This window comes from Spodoptera frugiperda, chromosome 29 (assembly GCF_023101765.2).
Source record: "Spodoptera frugiperda isolate SF20-4 chromosome 29, AGI-APGP_CSIRO_Sfru_2.0, whole genome shotgun sequence".
In the NCBI taxonomy this organism is placed as follows: Eukaryota; Metazoa; Arthropoda; class Insecta; order Lepidoptera; family Noctuidae; genus Spodoptera; species Spodoptera frugiperda.
In genome coordinates, this window is record NC_064240.1 from 3744615 (window position 1) to 3765239 (window position 20625).

At 34.8% G+C, this 20625-nt stretch overlaps 1 protein-coding gene across 1 annotated transcript in view; it reads right to left on the reverse strand.

The window, feature by feature from the left end:
- LOC118268216 (A disintegrin and metalloproteinase with thrombospondin motifs 3-like) overlaps nucleotides 1–20625 on the reverse strand; it is a 49167-nt gene that overhangs the window by 11084 nt on the left and 17458 nt on the right. Inside the window, exons 5-11 of the mRNA XM_035582596.2 lie at nucleotides 16675–16815; nucleotides 14933–15052; nucleotides 5126–5258; nucleotides 3238–3452; nucleotides 2861–3006; nucleotides 2259–2377; nucleotides 739–847 (exon numbers count right to left, since the gene is read on the reverse strand). Coding sequence (XP_035438489.2) covers nucleotides 739–847; nucleotides 2259–2377; nucleotides 2861–3006; nucleotides 3238–3452; nucleotides 5126–5258; nucleotides 14933–15052; nucleotides 16675–16815 — 983 coding nt within the window. The remainder of the gene's footprint in view (nucleotides 1–738; nucleotides 848–2258; nucleotides 2378–2860; nucleotides 3007–3237; nucleotides 3453–5125; nucleotides 5259–14932; nucleotides 15053–16674; nucleotides 16816–20625) is intronic.

The window sequence follows — 20625 nt, forward strand, 5'->3', positions numbered from 1 at the left end:
TAGTTAGTATTGAGTGAAAATCCAATCGAAATCGTAGTTGACAAATCACAAGCACAAAGCTTGGTAATTTCATTCCAATTCTGAGATTTAGGTAAAATTTTCTGGGCTAAGCTTAAAAAGTTTTGAGGCATTAAACCCTAGAGTTGAAGTAGCAAGTCTTTACTGGATTTGATATATCACGGGCGGTCGTTGACCTTCACAAATATTAGAGAACTTAGGTTAAGTCAGACGTAGTTTATCAGATTCGTCTGAGCAACTATTCTGAATGAAATCTAAGTGAATTACTCTTTTGCTTCAGAGCGTTCACTTACACTCTAAAACCTCAGTGCTAGATAAAATCAGTTGGTTCAACTTGCTCGCTTTGTTCGACGCTGTTTGATGTAAAAGTTTTAACTATTCGGGCGATAATATCTTACAATATAATGTTTTGATGGCAGTTTTGAACTGAAGGTTGTATCAGTAATCTAATTACTATTATTAAGATTAGGTATATAAGATTAGGGCACATTAATTTTCATAACTTCATTCAGGATTCCTTAAAATTTAATCCTTAGGTAAGATAGGTGATTCCATCAACATATAAGTGACTCCTAATGGTACAAGTAAGGGGTTAGTCACGCTAAGTAACTTTTAGTTAAGAGATAGTTTAGGGACGTTTGTTTAAAACGGTCATAAAACCGAATCACCGAAGAAAGCAGTTTCATAAGTACGTTTGTATATAAAGTGAGATTATTTTACCATTGCCAAGTTGTCGTGTGTAAACATGCGTGTTGTTGTTGCAGTAGCCGTCCGGACACCAGTTGCAGATCGGATCCGAAGAGTTGCAGTGTCCTTGGACACAGGTTCCCTGGGGAAAGTAAAGTAATACTAATGTTACTTAATCGATCTTAGTTGTATGTAGGATGCAGGAGTTTAAATATTGTAGACTCGTTTTAAATATTTCTATTAGGTAGTATCAATGATTATTATAAGTAAGAAGGTGTAGAGAGGTTAGACAAAGAACGTTATATCTCATCATTTAACGTGCTACTAGCTAAGTCTTTATAACCTATTTACACATTTTTACTTCTGATATACTTTAAAATATATCAAAATAAGAAGCGCTTTGCTATTCAATAAGACGATGAATTGTTTCAGAAATGTATTGGATTGATGGATTTAATATAAGTGTAGTTATACCAAATTCTGATAACATAAGAATTGAGTTATATTAATCGTTTTGCAAAAAAAACTTGATTCATTCGAAATAAACCCCGACCGATATAAACTGTTCCAAATATACCGATAAAAACTGAATATTTGGAAATGAAAAGGAATAACGAAGTATATTATTATCTCTATTACACTTACTCTAAATAACGATTTTAAAGACATTACTAAAAGGAAAACGGTGTCTCAAGTTGAAAATAAAACGATGAGAAATAAAAAAAGCATTTTTCCAAAGTACCTCTGAGAGTTTTCCATTTTGTTCTGAAAAGTGGCTTGAGTTAGGGGCGTTTAATTAATTTCACGGTATAATTTGTTATGAGTGAGTGTCATTTAATAATACCTACATTTGTGGGTATTTTAGAATTAACCTTTTTGTCTGTTTGTCAGCGTAAGGTTGAAGATTTTTTTTATATTTAAATTTGTAATTCCGTATCAGCATTTTTCTTAGTTTGACAGTGAGTTACCTTATTTTTTTAAGATGATCAATATAGTTTTATTGATACCTACTTCTCTACCTGCGATCTCAATATTTTAGCCGTATTATATACTTGAGCCTGGCAACAACATTGTATCATTCCATACGTAAATAATTCGAAGATTCGAATACGAAACGAGCCAGATGTAGGTCGGGTAATGGATTATAAACGATTGAGGCAGCGTTTCTAGATTCCTTAGGAATTTCATTACAGTCCTACATTATTCGGTAGTTTCGATTCAGCCGGTTTGGAGCCCTAAACCATTTAGTTGCTAAACTGAATACGTAATGTTATAACATGTCATCTAAATGCGCAGTCGACCGTACGTCTATGGGAAAAATGACGCGTTGACAGCTCTTATGTCCGTGTGGTAAGGGTTATTTTAGTCGTTCTAGTGTTATGTCAGTTTCAGAGATTTTTGAACATATTTTAAGTTTATTTTGTGTGGCGGAGTAAGGTCTTCAATCAATTTCGAAAGAGAGTAGAAAGAGAGTAGTAGTAGATGTTAAGATTTCGAAAAAGGGTTGTGTCTTGTGTAAAATGTGTTTCGTTGTAAAATGTATTTGTAGTTACCTGGAAGCACACATCGTAAGGTCTATTGTAGCTACAGGGCGTTCCATCAGGTAGGGCGCCAAAGTTGGACGGACCTCCGCCGCCATAGTCCACACACCACACCTCGCAGTGTTGGGTTTCTAGAACACAAAAACACACACATATACAAATAATTCAAAAACAAGATAAAATAAAGAGCCGCTGGATACTGGTCGCTTCCAACTTGCCTATGTTCAGCATTGGACGTCTTATGGCTGATATGATGATGATGATGAAGTTAAAATCACTTGATTATCATCTTTGACATACTTAAGTGTGTTACAGCTTAATCTTAAGAATATCAATATTCTAGTATTGAACTCTAGAAATGTGCATGGAGTCTAACAATAAGCTCTATTATAACAGTTAAACTGTGTACTGGCAAATTCATAGCTTTTCTCTAAAAGTCACGGTTTTAGAAAAATAAGCTCACTCCCTATTACATGGGACTTATAACACAAATGGTGAAAAGTGGATGTTCATTGTATAGCGGCATTACGTGCCGTAATGTGCACCTCTGCCTACATAAAAGGCGTGACGTTGCATCACTTTGTGGTAAAAGTAAGCATTAGGATGAAACTAACCATTAGGATGTAAATACGGAATGAATCGCGCATGTTGCCGTAAGCAGATGTCTGCGCGCACGTCGCGTGTCGCGGCGCACACGACGCCCGCCCAACACGTGCGCACTTGGAACCCAGCGCCCTCACACGCACTCTCCGATATTATGCTGGGAAATGAAAATGATTATGATTAATTGTTAGTGGTAAAAGTAGTTTGTGAAAAAGTCTTGACACATATAATTGTTTAACTACGATAACAAATATTAATGTTGAGAGTACATAGTCTCCTCCTTAGTCAAACCAAAAGACAATTCATTCATTCACTTAATCATAAAAGGTGTGCCTTATACAAAATATTACCTTTAATTTATTGGAATACCAAAGTACTGGGTACTCACCCTTTGTACCTGCACCTTCTGATGCGTGTACGCAGACCATATCCGCAGTCAGCGCTACAGTCACTCCACGCGCTCCAATCACTCCACTCTGGTTTCTCACTTTCTCTCTCTTTCTCTATCATCTTACTCTCTCGTTCTATCACCTCAGTTTGCTTGTCAGTCTCAGTCTTGATAGCGTGGCCAGGCATCGGTTCACATACGCGATCCACACACCACTGAAAAAGTTTATAAAAATACATAATCATTTCATCTTTTTTATGAGCCATAAAGCTAGTTCATTTTGAACTTTCAAAAGTCCAACGTGAAGATCTCTTTCTGTAAATTAACAGATTATCTAATATGTATAAAACTCCCTACAAAGATGATCTGATCAAAAGGCACCTAATACCTACATACGTGTAACAACAAAAATGTCAAGAAATATGTTACTTTAGTATTTCACTGAAAAGTACGTAATGCCAACGATTATGTGTGAAAATGAAAGCCACTACTACTGACACGTGCCGAGAGAAGAAAGCTGAAAACGTTATTATTAAATATTTATAAGATTAGTAAAAGCTCCTCGCGCGTCGTCGAGATGTTTGCAAAACTTACGTAGCATGAAAGATTGCGAAAGAAATGTATAACAAATCTACCTCCAGTGAATTTTGAATTAGATTTATCAATCTGCAATCCTCGCCGTCAATATTTTATGCTTCAAATGGATACGAGTCATAAAACGAAGCGTGACTGTTATTGGATATAAAGATTTCAGTTCAAAGGAAATTGATATGGCCAATAATACTTATGTTTTACTTCAGCCTCTTCTCTTTGTACGCACAACGAAATATAACAAAGAAAAATAAAATTATTACTATCCAGCTGTTTCTGCAAAGCCTCAAAGCGGCTTTATTATAAGAAGATTAGAAAGTCCTGCAGTCCGAAGGACGATTTTATGTTTGTTTTATTTTATGTCACTTTCTGGAAAGGCAGACAGTTTTAAAGATAAAGATGTCTTCGGAAAAATTCAATCTAGAAATGGGTGATGGTTTTATCTCCTTACTCTATGACAATAAATTAATAACAAATGTGTCTACATAAGTCGAGCTTTGAACTTACGATTATGAGCGTTCACAAGAATTCCAAAAATAACATTGAGACGCGTTGCGTGCCCTTTACGAAGCTAATTACTTTCTGAGAACTTCAATGAGAGATCTATCTATCTCGTCGTTCAGAAAACACGCCAGTGTAAAATGAAACGGGCGCAAGTCCTTATTGAAATTTTCTCGGATTGAAATTGGTTTTAAATTGTCATTGAATTTCGAATGGGCATGAAAGCGCTCTAGGACTGCTGTGTTATTTCATGGCTGCGTACAATAGAGATCGCGTCGGTGGCGGTATTTATCTGGCGGCGCCAGCACTCGTCATTTGCATAGCTTGAAAAACATATTCACAAAGGATTTCATCGAATTTATGCGCACACACGTGCCCTCCGTGTGCGAGCGATGGAATCCTTAGTAAGGTATGCGATAGCGACACGCGAATAACATTAAAACGTTCCATTTTTCGAAAATGTTAGTATTGCTTGTTAAATATTGATATTAATGTTGCTTAGTACAGAGTAAAGTAGGTATTTTACCTAATTTCAAAACGAATGTTAATCAATCATCTTTATGTCTCGGGAGATAACTATAGATGTCTTACTTTTATCTTAATTATTTTCACTTTTTGTGGGTTAAGTGACGTTTAGACTCAAAAGTAGGTCATTAGCGATAACCTAGGTCTTGTATAGAAATTCAACAGACGTGTATATGGCTTGAACTTGCTTGTGCATTGTGTAACTGTAGAGTATAGAATAGAATAATGTGTGTATGTTTCGGCAGCTGGTTGTGTTGTATGGTCGCGTTACCTTGTTGTGACCGCAGGGCGTGCCCTCGAGCGGCGGCGCGCGCTTGGAGCGGCAGACGTGCGGCATGGCGCGGTGCGCGCACCAAAGCCGCGAACACGCCGACCGCACCTTCACCGACTTGCACACTGAGAACCTGACAAACATACGAATTAAATTAGGTATTGTAATGCGCAATTATACATTAATATTAGTATAAATGGATGTAATATTAATCTGTGGTTAATAAAAGTTCTCGACGGTTTCAAAAGGTAATGAATTCGCGTAATCACGCAGATACTTTAACGCCTTAAAATGTCACGACGTACTTTTTATGATTGAAGTGAAACTTAATCAATGAATGCCTTGACTTAGGCTAAATGTACCTAAATAGGAATATTTAGGTAGTTCTTATTTAGGTACATTTAGCCTAATGGTCAGTGAAAATTCCAGTAAAAAGTACCCGCTCTATCTAGTAGATACTGTGACTTGTAAGTCGACCTCTCTAGTCGTATTGCCATTATTGCTCCAGACGTTGTTCGTATTTTTATTTCAATCTACGGTTAAATCTATCATTGTTTCGATCCAATAACATTGATATTGAATTATTTGTTAAATACACTTGCTGGTGAGATCTTACTAGTTGGAAATTATAACCTGCTCTATAGAGATGAAACATTTGTGTTGAATAAAATATGTTTTGTTGGTGTTAAAGTCCAGAATATGTCTTCCAATATATTCCACTGAGTATATGACGAATCAATACAATTTGCATACAAATCGTTGGAAAGTAATGTATGCTGTCGGCAACAAGCACAGTGTATGTATGCGTGCACATACATATAACATCTCTTGCTCAATTTAGTGAATCGTCGCAAAATTACATTGGAACTATGTAACTTATGAAAGGAATATAACCACTTCAAAGACTTCTAAGTTCGAGATTGAATTTTAAGTCGAAGTTTTTACTTTCGGTAATTGTTATGTATTATTTTAGGTACCTACCAAAATACGTGGGTGTTATATAGTATCCCACCCAAAACATAAATGTGAAAGGCTGCCAAGTTCGATAATATTGGAATGCTTCGCCTATAAAAGAAGTGAGATCTAAATAAGTACCAAGTTCCATACACAGACCTCAGTTAAAAATGATATAACAAGTTGGCAAGTTTTCATACACTTTGTTATAAACCTACTAAAGGCAATGAGTCAAGTATATAATTTTCTATTAAAACTTGCCAAGTTATATCATTTTTAACTGAGGTCTGTGTGTAGAACTTGGTACTTATTTAGATCTCACTTCTTTTATAGGCGAAGCATTCCAATATTATCGAACTTGGCAGCCTTTCACATTTATGTTTTGGGTGGGATTTCATTTATTTTTGTAAGGTTTATTTTCTTTTTTTCTTATTTTACTTTACTTTGACTAAATACAAACCTTGAGTAACGAATTTTAGGTCGGTACGACCATTGGAAGATATAGATAATTTTTTTGTTTTACTTCCTTAGGGGTTATGAATTTACACCTTCATTATTTTTAAAACCGACTCACACTTGGCCATTTTCAGATTTTTTCCTTTACTTTGACCTAAAGACCTACCTCCATGCCAAATTTCAAGTCAATACGACCATTGGAAGTGGTCTAGGTTTTTGATGAGTGAGTGAGTCAGTCAGTCAGTGAGTGTATAGTAAAAATAGCGATTTTCTGATGTCAATGTCTCTAGACCTACAATAGGTACATTAATGAAATTTTGTATTTTAGATAAGTAAGTAGATCTCGACAGATACTAGAAATTTCATATGCGTAGATAAAATAGATTTTGAGTTATAGGTGGGTCGAACTTGGCCCGAAATGGTTCGTGTAATATAACCCACGGCCGGTGTGTCGGTTTTTTTGCTCGAACTTGGCGGACACACTGCCGTGTGTCTAGATATAAATTAAAGAAGTTAAATATCTCTGCTTGTACGACTGTACTAAATATTTTATTATTCTAATAATATCACATTGATTCTTTTATAAATGTTAATGTAATAATTAAAAACGAGTTTGTTAGACTTCGTAAAGTTTATCTAATAGACAATGTAAGTATTCGCCGATATATTGGAGAGTAACACGATCTAAAATTCCTGCGACTTATTTATAAACAATATCATTGGCCGCGATGATAGCTTGTTTACACGCTCATTATTATGCATTGAAAACGTTTGAATAAAATATTTATCGTTCCTTCTTTATTGGCTCCTTTTATTCTGAGAGCCCTAGACATTGAAGGGCTGAGTTAATTTCAGAGCTCAGGAGTTTTTGATACAAGAGTCTTGAGAGGTTTTAGGGGATATTTGTGAGAACATACATGTTTTTAATTAGAGTTAACAACTGTTGAGATGGTATGATAGCTAATTCTTTACAATGTGTTTTTAATTAGTGGACGTGTTGTCATGAACGGATGTAGCGTTAGTCGTGTGACTAAAGCTTTCAATAAAATTATATTGTTTGTAATATGTAGTTACGTTTTCTTATATTGTAGTTAGAATACCTACATGGTTACGTTACTGAAAATTTTGTAGTCAAAAATAGGTATTAAACGTAAGTAATTCTAATCAAGTAAATGTAAATATAAGAACACAACATAAGTATATGTAAGACATGAAGAGTCCAATTAAACATAGTGATTGGTAATACGATAGCCTCAAAGTAACAAGATACAGGGAGAGACTTTGTGGCCACGATTTCAGACTGATTTCAAAGGAAGCGACGGCAATGGACTACGGACTAATAAGCTGGAAGATGGGATTGTGCTCCGGGCTGTAGATACTACACTTTGTTAGAGAGAGTAGACGCTGTGACTGTGTGACTTTAGCTATGGCTTCAGAGCTTTGTTACTCTGACGTTGTAGAATTTGGTCGTTGACTTTTTCATATTAAATGGTATTTAAACTTATTCCTGTGTTTTATGTCGATAGAATATTTTCTTAACGTTTATTCATACCTAAGTAGTATGCAAAATTACTGGGTATTCGATAGTCTGTAAAATTAATGATCACTATTCAATAGTTTATTTTATTTGCTTATTTGTAAGTGGAAGTAATAGGTAGTGTGGACACTGTTAAGTACAATATGAATAGTAGAGAACCTAATAATACTTGGGTATTGTTATAGTAGAGTTTATAGTCATAAGACATTGTTAACTTAGGTTTGATAGCTACGAGGTCCCTTCCACCCTTATAGTACCTACATACCGTATAAATACCACAGTGTGTACTGTGTACCCAGCCGAGTACAACTACATATATGATTGTGTTACAGTTCATATTGAATCTGAGTCACGAGTCGCTACAGTTGTTTCAGCTCAACTATTTCAATGTATGTGTTTAGGCAATGTGTTTGGTGTGTAAGCAACAGTTTATTTACTTTGTGGAATTGTGTGCTTTCCACGAACGTGATAATGTGAAATTGTTATGTGGTTTTATTGATCTAATTTACGCTTTCCCAGTAATAGATACATTCCAACCAGATGTTTAGGACAGTTTTGGACTCGTCTTCTGATGCACTTCTTGGAAGATACTGCCGTGATATTAATATTGTTTTATTGAAATGTCTGTTTATGCTTTGCCAGCTGCTTTGACAAGCTTGAAAGTTTTCACGAAGCTCATCTAAATAATGAATACGTGATGAGAATAACTTGAAGCCATATTGCGCGCAATGTGCGAGGTTTGGAATAAGTTGACTTTAACTACCATCCAGGCATTACTGTCACGGCTTTGTGTGATATTCACCTACTGATACGGAGAAGAAGTTCTAGCATTCTAAATAGTCATGTTACAATCACTTGCAAGGTGCATTAATGGATATTATTTTATAATCTAAGTTATATTTTAGGTAATCCGAATTATAAAATTACAATTAGGAATGTGCTTAATGTTCTATCACATTTATTTTTGGTAGACTTGTTATTACATTACAAAAGTAATTAAAAACATTAAGCGTAGCATCACATCCCTAATTCCCCAAAGAGGTAAACCGAGATAGGTCTCTAACTCTCTATGTTTAATTAATGACAGTCACAATAAATCTACAAAAGGAGTAGTCGTACAAATATAAACAGACGTAGGTACGTATATGTCATTCAGATGATAGATTGTACAGCACTATCCTACACACGAGCGACGGATGACCTCTCATTCATCACTTTCAATCACGCCAGTGCCCAATACGTACAAATAGAGCAATTTCACGCTTCATCAACGTAAATAAAAGTACCGTATATGTAGGTACTAGTGAATAAGCAATCAAGTTAATACCGAAACCACAAACTAACGAAACGCGAGACAATAAACTATCATCCTTTGTGCCCAATAATTAGAGCACGTCGAGCTTTAATGAACGACCCAAATACCGGCTTACGTATCGGACCATATGGTTGTAAACCAATCAATGATAACGACATTATTATGGAAAAATTGTACTGAAATCAATAAACACTACAGTTTTATTGTGATTTAACTGATAGCCAGATGTGAACCGTAATTTTGTACAAGGTTGAGAGCTTTGAAGGCTACATATCACTATATTAAACCATGACTTGTGAAGCTTGCCATACTACGGAACTGTATACAATTATGAGTCTGTTAGTCTGTCTATGAATGAAATAACACTTAGCACTTGCAAACTGATATATTACATCATACGTTTTGAAGAAATATTTATCACTACACAAAGTGTCTACATAACTCCGATTCAATCAGTTTATTTACGATATTCGTAAGTGTTATTTCAGCCATAAAACTTTATTCCCTGAATTTCATTCTCATTTACTTATCAACAGTTAATAATAACAACTTTCACGACGTCGCTCAGTCATCAGTTACATAAATTGATCAATTTTGTCAAAGTAACAAGGGAATCAAGACTCCTGCCTGCTCCTAATAACTTTGATTAATGAAACAAGATATAGCAGGATATTCCAATGACAACATGTCAAACTGTCAATTGAGTTATACGACATTCAGTAATTGTGGTTGATCCTCGATGCGGGCACAATTATAATAAAAATCAACATAATGTATCGAATGTTTTGACACATTACAATGTAAAAGAAAATAATAATTATATACCTACAACTATTTAATGTATCACACAAACAACGTAATTGCAGAGTTATAGGTATAATTAAAAGTATTAATAACTCGATGCATTAGTGCATACTTGGAAACGTGCTACGTTTGTTAATTGCTTAATTACGAGGCTTCCACTGCACTGAATTCATCGATCGATCCGTTTATAGCTTATCAAAACTGAATTATACTCGACAAATATGAGGTTATACTACAAAGTTTCATGTCAGTTTACACTAGAAGTATCATTGGAACACGTTATAAATTGCCCAGTGTATATATTCAGAGTGTTGCCAAAATTGTCTATGTTTGTACAAGCATCGTATTTGGGCGGCAACAGGGCTCGGTGAGAACCGCTATATGGGACACTACAGTTGAGATTTTTCCGATAATCTGTTTACGTGTAATCGAATCTGTGCAAGCGGCGTGGCTGGAATATATTTGCGGCGGGCGTCAATTGCATTATAACCGAACATACTATTCGTATGTTTGAACCAAAGTGTTTTGCTTTAAGTTATACGGAGTAAGATACGTTTTAATGTCTTGAAGGAGTTTTATTACGACACCTGTGGTGCAGTTTTATTTCTGCTGCTTTCATGACTCGAAATGTCAAACGGCGTGCAACTTTAACTGCGTGTTTACTGTTTACTACATACTTTTATACGGGCTGATACACATCTTGCTCACTTTTATATGAGTAAACTTGTTACATTTTAACAAATTTAAAAGGTCTGTCTTGGGCAATACTTCGCTACCACTTGTAGACAATTAAACAATTGGGCCGTCTATTGAGATTAATCTCTGACCGTGTGGGGCTACAGATCCAAAGTAAATAGGATTAGTCAATACAGTTTCCGCATAGTTTGATTACTCGAGGCTCTGTTTAAATAAAGTGGAAGTGTATACCTACTAAGGCACATTTTCCTATATATCTGTTATTGTTTACCGGTTCAGGCGGCACGTGGTTCCAAAAATATAAATATGTGGAAGCACTCAGTTTACCAATACATAACATTGCGCTTATATGTTAGTAATATTGAAATCCCAAGAACAATAATATACGTATTCGTGTGTAACAAACCGGAATATTCAACAATAACGGGAAAAGCTTTGCATTTCAAAAGTTTCAGAACAATAACTATTTGCATTATAGGAGTGGAAATTACGGAGTGTATATGAGCTACCTAGTTTATGCTTTGGTAATTTGGGGTAGACAATAGTAATGATTAGCATACCTAGATTAGAACGAAACACGCACAGTTGCGACAGCCGCAGCCTTTGTTTCCAACAATAGTTTTAGTTGCTAGTAATTTTCCTTTTATTGTAGAAGCAAATACCTCCCCACTTACTTAATTGAGTTCAATTAAAAATTACATTATATTTTACTAAACTGTAAGACACGACATTTTACAGATTTTATTATATGGTAAGCAATATTGTTCATAGATAAAAATGACGTATTATTTCGTGGCTGTATAGTAATAATATTTTATTAATTCGCTAGCAGACATGGTTTTTTTAATCATATGAAAACAGTAGGTTGGAACAAAGGGCAGGCACCCTTTGATGGCGAGCCTTTTCATTGCCCCGAGCGAGGATCGACATTGGAAGCTCAAAGGACGAAACGACATGATTCTTTTACAAAAAACCAACTCAAATAATACAGTTCCAAGCTATGTTTATTTTTTGTTTTATTACTAAAGTTTCGTTATTGTTTGATACACGTTGCAGGAGTGCTTTGCTACTTTCTCGTTTTGTATTGTTTTAAGCATTAGCTAATGAAGATAAAGTATTATTAATACAGGTTTACAAGATAGATCATATTCAAGACATATTATCTGACGTGTGCAGTAAGAAAATCTACGATCTCCTGCCCTGGTACAGTGTAGTGTATACAGTGCCCAGTGCCCAGTAAAATATACATCAAAATATCGAAAAGATTAGATTTATTCCAGTCATAATCACCGCACTGTAGGGTAAAGACCTCCTTTTATTCCTCTCTGTTTAAAGCTTTCAATCCAATACAAGAACATAAAATTAATAATAGTGATACCGTAAAATAATGAACGTGAACTTACAATACAATTTTAATGACCATCCTCATTATCTTCCATTATTCAAGCTTTAAGAATATTATCGGATATGAAAATGTTTTCCTTTGTTGTTTCACTTAGGCCATTTGACCTTGCCTAATATAATATTAGGTACTTCGAGTACCTATACTATACTCTCTGACTGTTTATTCAGTATGACTAACAAGTCTGGCAACGCTTTATTTGTTTAGTAAATTATATTCTAATTTGGTCTCGTAAATCCAGGTACAATGACGAATTACTTTTAAATTAGGTTCATTAACTTTTTATTATATTATTTTGTTTTTCAATGATTTAGTTTATATATCAGGGGTGGCCAACTTATATGTACTAGCGATCGACTTTTTTTCTAAAAGTTCCTTACGATCGACCTTTTATACAAAATATTTATATGTACTTTATTAACAAAATCTTTGAAGTTTTTTCATAATTTCTGGTCCGCAATCGGTCAAAAATGCTCTCGGGATCGACCGGTCAATCGCGATCGACCTGTTGGCCACCCCTGGTTTATATTATTTCGTTGTTTTACGTGTCGAGGTGAAATTATTTTACTCAAGTTTATTTTTATAAATGTAACGATGTGTCGCAGTAACGTATACAAAATATTAAGTAAATGGAATTCCGAAACATTCTGAAAGTAATTCTGACTTAATTTCATTGGAATTCTTTTAAGTTTTAACCATGTAAAACAAACTACCAAAAACATTAATTAAAGCCAAATATTAAATTATGTTTACTCCATCTGAATCTGATTCACTAAAGGGGATTTCAATCTTTTAAAGAGAAAATTGCAACAAGTATAATTGTAAATACGAGGAATTTATCCCTTTACAACAAATTGCAGTTGGCGTCTCGGATTCCGATTGAATCCGAGGAAACGTTGAATCCAATTCTATCAGCTAGACTTGTGACAGGGGATTGGCTATTTTTATCCACAATTGGAACCTACATAGGTCCTATTTTTACAAGATAGTCTACGAATAGGTATTGAATAAAGGTAACGGGGTAATTTGTTTCAGTTAAGCTAAGGATATTTTAAAGCAATGATAATGCAGGGCAGACGACTAATTGTGATATTAATGTCGGTCTTGTATATTATTTTAAAACGTTATATACAGGTATTTTTTTATTTTCTGACTGAAACAAATACTTTCGAAGATATATTGATTTGAAATATCGCATGACGTCACTTCTAAGTACGTTTTATACGTAGAAATGACGTATTTACTCCTACTCCTAAACTTATATCGTTTTCTCTAAGTATTGTTATCTTATTCGACAAAATAACAAAATACGTGTCTAATATTAATTACATTAAAAAATTTGGATTTTAAATTTTCGTAACCCGTCATCTTCCCTATTCAGTTCAGTACATTTAACTTAATTAATTAGATACCTAATTAGATACTTTCCATTACTGATTGTGTAAATATTTATCTTAGAAACGATCATCAAAGGTGAGTGGTAATTGATATTAAACATAGCTGTCGGTAGTGTCGGTGTGCCGCTTTCGTTAGGTATTAGTTAAAATATTTATGTTTGAAGTTGCATTTGGTGGTTGTATTGATCTGAATATGATACGATATGATTAAACATCAAACTTCGAGTTTCAAAGTAATTCTAACCAGAATTTCACCAATTACTACACTAATATTATCTATGTAATATATCCCTTCTACGTGTCTAATAATAATAAAAAAAACATCGAACCAACATTAACTGAAGTCTTAACGTTTTCTTTCTCCAACGGGATTGTTGTGTAATCCCATATTATATTTTTATGAGTCTTGAAACAGTTTATGCGGGCCTCTCTGGTTCGAAACCACGTGCTCGTTATATGGTTTTACCATAAAACAATTTTATCGGTTTTTATTGTGGTTTATATGACTCAGATTAGGCAAAAAGCTGAAATCTCCATTGTTAACGCGAACCCAAGAGTATTGACCTGTCAAGGTTAAGATTACAACATTATTTTTAGGTAATAGATAAAATTAGTTGGAAATAATTGAAAGTTTACTTTATACTTCGTTCCGTAAATGTTGATGTGATGAAAAACAAATGTGCTAAAAGCTTTCGCAAGATAACATTTTAGAATGATAGATGTGATAGAGATTATATTCGTTTAATTGTATATGCATGTAAGTAAATCAATCAAACGTTTCTTAATATCAGTTTATATACCATCGACTGTGATATTGAAGAGATAAAATAAGTGGTACGGAATTTCCCATTACTTAAAACATTAGAAAAGGAGTTCGTGATAGGATTATGTTTCTTATTTTTATGCCGAGCCACTTCTTTTTAGAGGTCTACTAAGGAGGCGGACAAATGATAAATTTAGCAGATAAATGTATGTTTTAAGTAGTAGGGATATCTAATTAATACTTCTAAAGGGATGTGCCTTCCCGTATAAGTGTATAATCTATGGATGTGCCGCAACAGACGTTGAACCTAAAAGGTATATAATATCCGAAATAGGTATATAATAGGACTTTGGGTACATTAAAGCTGTAGCCAGCTTAGTGAGCTAAGAATCAGACACTTCCTAGTCTTTCTCCCCAAAAACCTAGTGTCTCTTCGAAGGACCCCTGGTAATAAAAAAGGGTTAATAATAAAATTATACTCACCCTTCACCAAATTCCGTGCGGCATTGTTCGTCCATAGTGAACACATAGTTGGATATCTCTTTGGCACCACCCAACTCCAGTCCCTCATCATGACTTCGTTCATGCAAGCACCACCAGCGTCTGGACAAAACAGTATTATTAAATAAACCAGACATTATTAACGATAATGTAAAGGAAGATGTTATCCACATCAAGGAAATACAAATATGAAATACAAAAGGGTCACATTTAAGATTAAGGTTACGTTTCAATGTCAAGTTGATAAATCGGGTAAATACAGAAAGATAAATGGATAAGAGTAACTTTATTACAATAATAATGGCATATACTGCATGTTTCTGTAACAATTTGACTAATGATTCTCACATATGTATTGTAGGTGTACCTATGTCGTCGCCATGTATTAGTGGTCAACCAAGTCTGACCGTGCAGGTGGCACAGGAAGTGATGACGTCACACATAAATAGTGTTAATTGGACGACCAAACAGCTTACAGTACAAATTCCTTTAATGGCTCTAAATATTTGTCTGTTTCACTATGAATGAGACGCTAAAACCTTCTGTTTAAATGAAGGATGCCGTCGTTAAAAATGTACCTATATATGTACATTTTATTGCTTAACCCAATATTCAAATATCTGACAATAACTTTCTCACTGTATTTTCTTAAAATAATATTGACGGAGACACTCGTATCAATATCGCCGTTAAGGTTTAGATACTTCCATTTCTTTTATTTTACTTCGAAAGACAAATATTCCTTTCATATCATTCACCTGTTGATTCCACAAATTCCCAAGTTCGTTCGCCTTCGCCTCAACAAGTCAACGTGATCTAAAATTCCTTTTCGCGAGCTAAGTTATTTGACAACATTTATTGCGAGTACGTCTGCCAGCGGAAAGCTGAGCTTCTTTTGTAATATACTCGAATAATGTGGTTAATTTATGGTCGTATAGGCGACGAGGGTTTCAGTATTGTGAGAAAAATAAAATAGTAGAAATACAGCCACCGTTCAGTTGGTAGGATCGTTATTTTGCAGAAAATGGCGGAAATATTTGGTACTTTGTGAAATGGAAGGATACAAATTATTATTTTATTTCCCTTTTGTTTAATTCGCTATCAGCAAAGGGTTCTCTTATGTTTTCACAGGATCACATAATGTAATTTACGTGGAAGTGCATGAAAATATTTTTGACAACAAACAGAAACAATTAAAGCACGTGTAAAGCGGAACGTACCGTACCGTACAAAGTGCCTTTACTATTCAATATACGTGCCATTCCCTCACCGCTTTAACAGCACCTTTGAAATGCAGAAAATTTGTTCCCACTCCCAGGTGGGTGGTCCTAAAATAATATTTTGTAAGCCAAAATTCCAAGGATTTGTGCACGCGCTTGGTAGCTTACGTGCTAATTTCAGATATAGTATTCAATAAAAAGTCAATGGACTACCGAAAATGGTCTTAAGAGATAATTGAAACCGTTTAGTTTGCCTTACATTTCGGTTTTCGTCGAGATAATTGATAGTCTAAGTAAATGGAGGCTGAACCTCTGATACTAAGACCTGACAAATTGTCAATCAAAGTTACATAGTGATATATCGGAGCCGTAATAGGGTTGGCGAAATATTGTTTTCATTTCTTTAGTGGAAAATCAAAAGTCAAACTATAATAGGCTAGTTAATTCATATTATATCTAATCGTAACTATATCTAATAATTATAAACTAATTAGGGAAACTTACTTGGACTTATCGTGGAACTGTTCTCTAGAGCAGGAAGACCACGCATAGTTGTGAAGCGTGGCCAAGACTGTTGGAGCCATCACGGACCCTCGTACTGCTTCGCTCTGACACTGACTGTCTCCATCGTGAGTTAAACCAAGCCTGTGGATTAACAGGATATTAGTTAATTATTATGTTATCGGCTTACTCACTCAAGCCATGCTAGTGGCTCATATTCATGACCAGCATTTCGCTACACAAGAGGTGGATATGGTCATTCTGCTACTCCGTTAACCTAATAATTAATTTAGTATGTCTCACGAAAGTTATATAAAAGGATATTATTTAACCGACTTCTTTTTATCACAATGCAATGGACCATGGTTTGCACACAATTAATAACTATTTTAATGACAAAAATACATTGTTAACGAAGTAAATGAAAATATTATGTGATAAAAATGTTTTTATATAAAAAAACCTTTCCTCATTCTGACTACGTAGTTATTTCGATCAGTGTTCTCATTGAATTCATCCTACATTTTACTGGCTTCTTCCAATTCATATTGTATCCGAATATTCGAAATAATGAATTCTGAAAATTCGGTAGCGTATCTACGCGAATGAGATAAAAAGTTTACTCTAGCTGTGGCTTCCTTTTGAGAGAATACTTTGTACAGATTTCGCAGTAGTTAACAAACTAAATTAAATTAGTATACTGTATAGACATATACTACTTATTATAATGTATGTTTCTGTACATGTATTATTAATATGTGGGTGTCGATGTTGCGGTAACAAAGGATTTTTTCTGTGGAACGCAATCGTAAATGAAGGAATTTCTATATTTAGTTCTTTTTCTCCTTTTATGAGTACAACGACGCACATAACTTATAACTACAAGACGATAATGACATTTGAATCGCACAGTCGTATTCTCTCAGAATAAATATATTAACTATATGCTTTTTGGGATGTGATGACACATCATTTCACATGAAACTGATACCTATTGAGGTAATGTACGATGTTAAATGGCGTGGAATTGCCTACAATAGGCTTACTCACTGGAACATATTATTGGTGAAATATTATGGTCGTTAAGCACACCTATTCGATTGTTACAAATGTTGCAATTGTTACATGGCTTTTTGGAAGACATACGAATACCCTTAGTACGAGTTTGCTTTACGTTGAACGAAAACGAAACGAGAGCGCCTTCGGCGCTCTGATTGGCCGGCGCGAATGAACCAACCAATCAGAGCGCTATACGCACTCTCATTTCGTTTTCATTCAACGTAAAGCAAACTCGTATTAAGGGTACAGACCTTTGTAACACTTTTACTACGATGACAGCTAGGTACACGTCTTAACTACATAAACAGTGAAAACGGAATAAATACGGCATCCATCTCTACTTAAGTTTCCTACTGACTTTAAAATCTATTTAGGTGTCAATTACAGATGAATATACAACAAACCTTTTCAATTTGCCGCACTCGACTCGCGTTAGATTCCGTTTAAATGGAGCGGTTTGCTTTGAAGTGGCCTTTTAAAGAACCTTACGATGTCGGCAATTAGCCCGTGGCTCATGTAGCTTCTATATGAGTCAGCCTACCACCGAACGGTTGAATAGTTGCTAGCTACCGTTTTAGGATGGCTATTACCAAATTGTTACGCTTTCGGAACCGAGTAATGACGCTAATAAAACCCACGTTCTAGTAAGGTTTACAATATAATTGTTAACTATTTCATTATTTGTACGTGATATGTGTAGGGTTATTATTATATGGTACTGTTAGTCTCACCCCCTATTATATGAGACGTTTTTATAATAATTTTGAATTTGACTTACAACACAGATGGTGAAAAAGTGGGTGTACAAACATACTGTACATTATACAGTGGTATTACGTGCCGTAATGTGCACCTCTGCCTACCCCTTTGGGGATAAAAGGCGTCACTTTGTATACTGTTAGTACTGTCATATAAAGTTTAAGTAATAGTAACGTAGTACATAAAAACTTTTCCTTATTGCAAAACGATAAGGTTGAAAATCTTTCGACAGTTCGTTGTATCTACATAGTAACGCCTCAAAATGAAAACATTTTAATTAAAAAGTACTCACGTCACGGACTGCAAAACAAAAACAACTTTTCAAATTAATTATGTGCGCCAATAATTAAAATTGCGTTTCTCCAATTTTCCCGCGGGCCGTACCGTAACAGTCATTTGTTTTTGTGAGCTGTGTATATATTTTTTTATAATTCCTTTTATGAATTTATTTTATTAATGGCCAGTTCTTTTTGTTTTTTTTTTGACGTGGCACCTCTTTGATACCAAACTTTTTGCATTTATAATAAGATTTTATAATGAGATTTATAATTATAATAATATTGTTAGGTAGAGATTAAAGATGGTGAATTATAAATTGTGTAAAGTTTGTGCTTACCATACTACAGAGTCAGTCATGAAATGAGATATTACGTTCCACATATTTTGATAGGCCGTCTATCAATATCTTGTTCTAACATCTAAGTAAATTCTAGAAACTACCTCGTCGGGGCAATATACAGAGAAATTACGAGTACCTAAATAATGATTAATTTCCTTGCATGTTTACCCAAGACCTCCCTTCAGGCGAATTAATTAATCCTGGTGAACGAAGCTAATTGCGCGTGCGAGCGGGGCATGCCGCGTGTCCTACTAAATGTACCGACACGGCGACGTGACGGATTAATCGACGGAACGATTCTGGAAATTGTACACACGGCTACAAATTGAGCTGTACAAATCCAGTTTATCATGATCTCCCTTTGTATGAGCTTTCCGCACATTCGACGGTCAGCTTATACTGGATTCGTATAGCTTATTGTGTCGCTATGTATACAATTTGCGTGAATTTGTGTACTGTGTACAGTTTATAGGTGCAAATAGTGTCGCTTTGTGCTGTGTTTGTTCTGCGTATATATCAATTAGCGTTTCTGTTTGTTTGTAAGTTTTCGGTACAAAGTTTTAGTTGTTTTGGAATTGATAATCTTCATAAGGTGATTTATACACTTGATGAATGATCTAATATCTGTTACGTTTATTATTTACTGGTCTATTATTAAAAATTCCAATTGTTCTTATTACTAAGCAATCCAAATCATTATTATTCGAACTACTAAAAGAAAAGTTAAAATCCCACTTTAAAATTACCTACTTTTAATTCATTTCTTATTCGAATAACCGCCAGTTTCTCACAGTTCCATTCTTTATGAAGATATGTATCAATGACATGATTGTTTTTGTTTTAGTTTTAACACAGATGTCCAACTGTTTTTTTTTCTTTTATAAGCTGCCAAGACAGAAACGTTGGTGAGAGAAAAGGGCCCGACACATGCCAAGTCAACATTTTTAATAAAAAATAATGTTGATACTATCGTGCCTTGACCAAGTTAAATATCATTGTAGGCACCAACAGCCCAGCGCAGCGGCCCAAACAATTAGGTTGACTAGATAACATTTCCATATAAATCATAAATCATTCTGTCTGCCATCTCCTTGCTATCTATGTTAGGTACAAACAACATCGTATATGTACCGCGGATTTATCTCCGAGAGTACCAACATGCTGCATTTGGAGCAGCTATAATTATAAGAGCCACGATCAAGTTAAATTCAGTTATGGGCCAAGGGCTTTACAAGAGGAAATTATCTTCGTTTAACATCACTTGACATGTAATAAAATACACGTTAATGTGTTTTTCGTAATAATAAATTACATTATGAGACGTTCATCTTGTTTTCACCTCGTCTTTATCGACGCAAGGTCACGATCACGCAGTCATATTAATATAAACAGCAACGCCAATATATTTTATATCATTTACTTTCTCCGCGAAACCTTGGTACTAAAAGTAGCGTGTACTCGTACGAAGTGTGTACATTGTGTGCGTGCCCCCGGCGGGACCCTTGTTCCAAACTGTG